Source organism: Siphateles boraxobius, unplaced genomic scaffold, assembly GCF_051911475.1.
Source record: "Siphateles boraxobius isolate OS27281-9 unplaced genomic scaffold, OSU_SipBor_1 77, whole genome shotgun sequence".
NCBI lineage: Eukaryota > Metazoa > Chordata > Actinopteri > Cypriniformes > Leuciscidae > Siphateles > Siphateles boraxobius.
This window is the reverse complement of record NW_027509205.1, coordinates 2993398-2998582: the sequence shown is the minus strand read 5'-3', so window position 1 is coordinate 2998582 and position 5185 is coordinate 2993398. Positions and strand designations below refer to the sequence as shown.

At 39.9% G+C, this 5185-nt stretch overlaps 1 protein-coding gene across 1 annotated transcript; it reads left to right on the top strand.

Moving 5' to 3' along the window:
- The first annotated feature begins 550 nt into the window (after nt 1-550).
- On the top strand, nt 551-3941 carry LOC143726120 (uncharacterized). The gene is made up of 4 exons (XM_077219170.1): nt 551-668; nt 786-873; nt 971-1336; nt 3637-3941. Exons 3-4 carry the CDS (start codon nt 1049-1051, stop codon nt 3790-3792), a joined length of 444 nt encoding a protein of 147 aa, XP_077075285.1. The 5' UTR covers nt 551-668; nt 786-873; nt 971-1048; the 3' UTR covers nt 3793-3941.
- The last annotated feature ends 1244 nt before the right edge of the window (nt 3942-5185 follow it).

Below are 5185 nucleotides of genomic sequence, written 5' to 3'. Positions count from 1 at the left end.
ACAGGATTAGTTTAGAGTTGACAAAACCAAAACAATCCAAACAGGCTTTGTTGGTACCATGATGCTGATCATCAACTTTCTCTGTCAACTCAGGCTTTGATCCTGAGTTTAGGAGTTTAAGTGTGACATCAGTAGCAAACGGCCAATCACATGTTGAGAAATGTTTATTACATGTTTATTGGATAGAGGAGCTCCATAAGGACACATACGTCTTTAAACTGTATTTGCATTCATTTTAAACCGTATACATCTGAAATACCATTACTAAATATTTATTCAAAATCTGGCAAGATTACTACGTGTAACTGATATGAAATAGACATCTGAGTGACGTGTGTGTACTATTGTTTAGGAGAATTCACTGTTGTTAACACTGTTTTTATTAGTTTAATGCATTTTGCATAAAGTAACTAAACATAAGTAATCTATTTCATTTATCCATTAGTACTGTTGAAAAATTGTTGAACATTTATGATGGACAAAAAGCTATTTATTAGCAACAACCTCAACATGTAAATGTAGTATTGAGCTCATAAATCACAGAGGTAACGTGAGTCTTGTCTGGATGTTACAGGGACGGATGAGCACACGCGGCTGCTTATCCGGTGGAGAGTGGCTCATGAAGCGCTCTTCACCGGAAAGCGGAATGCTGCCATCAAAGGCTTTGAGTGAGTATACAGAAATGTTTAAAAATCAATTGAATACTTTATTTGCAGTACATTTCAATTATTGTATTTTCAAACAGAGATATAACTTTTTCATTCTTGATTTCTCTCTTGCTGCAGATCTTTTGTGGAGGAGCAGAGCCTGCAAGGCAGGGTGACGGCGGCGTTTGTTAAAAAAAAAGGGGAAAACCTGAATCAAAAATACAAAGTAAGATCATTTTGTTACTTCTAATACATAAATTAAATGATTAAATATTGTGCTGTTAAAATGACTGCTTTTGTATCATGCTTGTGCATTTTTGCAGGATCTGAAATGTCCGCAGACGGGGGTGAGCACTGAGGATGGAGAGCCCACAGCAGCGTCCTGGAAGTGGTACACTGCCATGGATGAGGCAATTGGGGGCAGACCCTCCATCTCTCCTCCTGCCCTCGTTGCCTCATGTGGGCCGGATGCTGCTGTGGTCTCTTCATCCTCAGTGAGGCCAGAGCCAGCAAGAGCTAGGAAAAGGGCTATAGATGTGGAGGAGCTGATCCGGGACATGGAGGAGCGAGAAGAGGAGAGAGAGCGGAAGGCAGCTGAGAGGGAGGAGAGGCTGTGGAGAGAAATGGAGGAGAAGGAGGACAGAAGAGAACGGGAGAGACGAGAGAGAGAGGAAAGACAAGAAAGAGAAGTAAGAGAAAGAGAAGAGAGATGGCACCGGGAGGCAGTCGAGAGAGAGGAAAGGAGAGAAAGAGAAACCAACGAAAGGGATGAAAGGTTCCTTTCTGTTCTTCAGGTGCTCGCCAAAAAATAAATTATTTGACAAAAAACATCTTCTGATCTTTTGCACATTTGGGTTGATGTGAATTAAATTTGTGAATAAAAATGGGAATCTATATATAGATACGGTACTGATATATATATACACACAGTACTGTGCAACAACTACAAATGGTGGCCTAAGAATTTTGTACAATAATATGTATATAAAACAAACTATTTCTAGGCATTCACAGTACGTTATAGACTTCTAGAAATTTAGTGATACTTTAAGATTGTAATCAAATTCATAAATTAAATATTTATGAAACGTTGATTAATAATTAGTGAATGTATGGTGTAATGTAAGAAGAAAAAACACTTTAAAACACTGGTTTTACTGGAGTGTATTATATGACTTTTAAAGGTTTACAGAGTTCATGCAAGGATCTTAAAGGCAGGTCATGGAGGGTTAAGTTCCAGCACACCTGTCAGTAAATTTCAAGTAGTCAGTTATTAATTGGTTTAAATTGATTCAGGGGTGTATAATTAGGGTTGGAAAAACTCTGCTGGATAATAGCCCTCCATGACCAAAGCTGAACTTGAGACTGTTTACACAAATTACACACAGTAAAATAGTGACTAAAGGGTTACTTAACCCAAGCAAATAAATCATAATAGTAATAATTCAATAGTCATTATTTACTCGCCTTGATGTTGTTTGATCCCTCTGTTTTTTGTTTACCTGAACACAAAAGGTGATTTTGGTCAGGTTTGTACTGTTTGGTTTAATACAATATCAGTCAATGGACTTTCAGAAGCGTCATTAAATAATGCCAGGAAGCTTCTGAAAGTTGGGCTCCATTGACTGATATTGTATGAAACCAGCAGAACAAACTTGACAAAAATTCCCTTTTGTATTTAAACAATAAAAAACATTAAATAAGTAAATAGTAAACCGTAAACAATTGCTGTATTTATATGTTGAGGTGAACTAACCCTTTAACCCACCAAATATAAATTGTAGTAAATTTATGTATGCATTTTGCATTATAGTAATTCCTTGACAAACTAAGCAGCTTTGACCGTTTATGCCCATGACTGGTTCAAAAAATGCTTTACAAATATCAATCACATTTATGCATTTGACATATTTTTTATCGAAAGTGATTAACTCCATTTATTTACAGGGACAATGACCCTGGACAAACCTGGAGTAAAGAGCCTTGCTGATTGACCAGCAATCTTCTTCTAACCAGTTCATTGGTTTATCCCTCTACACTACAAAAGGTTTTAAAGCTCTAACAAATATTTGCATGTAATTGTAAACCTATAAAATGGCATTTGTCAAGAAACTGAATGCTGACAACATGAAAACATTTTTATCTTTCTTAATGTTTTAAAGGTAGTCATGCTCATGGAGAGCCGGCACAGGGATGTTTGGAGCAGACGCAGCAGCAGCCAGATTGTCCCGCACTTGTTCTCCCACTCTTGCTTCAAGGTTGTGGGGATCAGGGGGGCCGTCATCATGGTCTTCCTCATCCTCTGGCTCAACGATGTCCCCATTGGCTAGAGCGAGATTGTGAAACACAGCACAGCACGCAACAATCTCAGGCACGAAGGCAGGGCTCACCTCAAGGCCTTGAAGAAAATGCAGCGCCAGCGTGTCTTCAGCATCCCAAAAGCTCTCTCCACGATGTTGCGGCACGGGAGTGCTTGCTGTTGAAACGCGCCTGCACAGGGTTCTGCACCGGCTCTCTGTACGGGGTGATGAGGCAGATGGGTGCACTCAGGCAAGGATAGCCTCCATCCCCGAGGATGCACTTGCCTGCAGGTGGATAAAGGCCGCCAGCATACACTGGACTGTTCCTCAGCACCCTGGCATCGTGCACAGACCCAGGATACCCCACAAACACATCAAGGAATTTCCCCCGGTGATCAGTGATGACCTGGAGTTGGATGGAGTGAAACAGCTTTCTGTTGAAGTAGCAGTGGGAGTTATTTGCTGGAGGTTTGATACGGATATGACAGCCGTCTATTGCACCAACTGCTCTGCTGAAAGCTGGTGAGCCAGACAGCTGTGCAAATCCTGCTCCCACTGCCTCCAGGTCATCTCCGGTCGGAAAGCAGATCACCCTCCTCAAAATTCCCATGATGGCCTTGCTCACTCTGTGCACAATGTTATACACAGAGGTCTTTGGGATGTCGAAGGCCTGCGACACCACCCTGTAGGATGCTGCATGGGCCAGCCAGTGCAGGAACACAAGGACCTCAATCTCCCGTTCCCATCCATGGTCCGATTCCAGTCTGACTGCAGCAATCAGGGACCTGATGGACAGCAGAGACAGGCGAAGGTGGGCACGGTGGTCAGCTGCTTCATCAAGATAAAGCCGCAGAATGGGAACCGCTCTATTGAGATGGCAGTATGATGTGGGGTTCACTGCCTGTAAATACATCATAGTTTGTTAGAACAAAAAGCTTGAATTAAGCAATGTTTCATATGGTATTGACTTGTATATGTATTTATTTATAGTGATATGATATCTTTTATTCATTCATTTATTTTTATTCATGTTTCATATTAAATATTTATTCATGTTTCAATAAAATATTCATTTCATGAATTCTTGCATTAATCATTGCTTGAAGGAAATTGTATGTATTCACATCAGCTGCATTTGTCTAGTGTGTATTCATACATCTATGTCATATGACAATACAACAGTTTGCTTGTTTTACCAAAATATATCATTTTAATTAAGAAAATGTTAAATAATTAAGTTGGTCAGCATTTGTCATTATTGTGCATAAGTGTTGTGGTGGGCTAGTAATGCAATTCATTCTGGGGTAATCTTAATTTTTTAAGTAGTAATACTTCGTTGTTTGAGTATAAAATCATCAGTCTTCTCCAAAGGCGAGATCTCCGAGCAGCAGCCCGACGTCTCCTTTGTCCACACATTCGTCTAGCTATTGCAGACATGCCAACCATTTCAGACGCTGATGAAAACAGTTCTAGTTAGGTTGTACTGATGCAGTGAGATGTCGGTGCACCTGTTGCTCATAACTTTTAAATTGTTGCGCTTGTGATAACGTCATAGGTCACATGATAACGTCAACATGGCGTATGATGTCCGGATCGCATTCATACTCAACGAGATTTGGCTATGAAGTACCTACTCTTTTCGCGCTCGTTGAGTAAGTACTCATTGAAATTAAGTACCTACTCATTGAGTATGCGGTTTGGAACGCAGCCATTGTCCTGACACACGTCCTGCGAGCTTGTGAGGCTCCGCCCTCTGGGCCGGCAGCAGCTGCTCATTTGCATTTAAAGGGATACACACTAAAACTGTGTTTTTCTGAGCCCCAAAAAGTGACAATTTGAACATGCTGTAAAAAATTATCTGTTGGGTATTTTGAGATAAAACTTCACATACACACTCTGGGGACATCAGAGAGTTATTTTACATCTTGTGAAAAGTATCCACTATTAATAGCCTACAAGTCTGCTGTTTCGGACCAGGTCCGAATAATGATCAAACATACTGATGAGTTTAATAAAGTTTATTGTACATAACACAAAAGATGAAGCGTCAGTTTTACTTCAGAAACTCACAGTAAGAGCTGAGTAAACAGTAAGATATAAAAAGTGAGCAAGTACATAAACGAATTTCGGTATCAAACTACTGTATCGATATAAACGGTATTGCCTCATTCCGTATCGTTAAAAAAAATATAACGATATATTGTACAAACTCGATATATTATATATATATATATATAT

Coding starts and splice junctions, on each gene's coding strand:
- LOC143726120 (XM_077219170.1), top strand. CDS start 1,049: ATGGATGAGGCAATTGGGGGCAGACCCTCCATCTCTCCTCCTGCCCTC. Junction 1,337..3,636: donor AGGAAAGACAAGAAAGAGAA/GTAAGAGAAAGA, acceptor ACCACCCTGTAG/GATGCTGCATGGGCCAGCCA.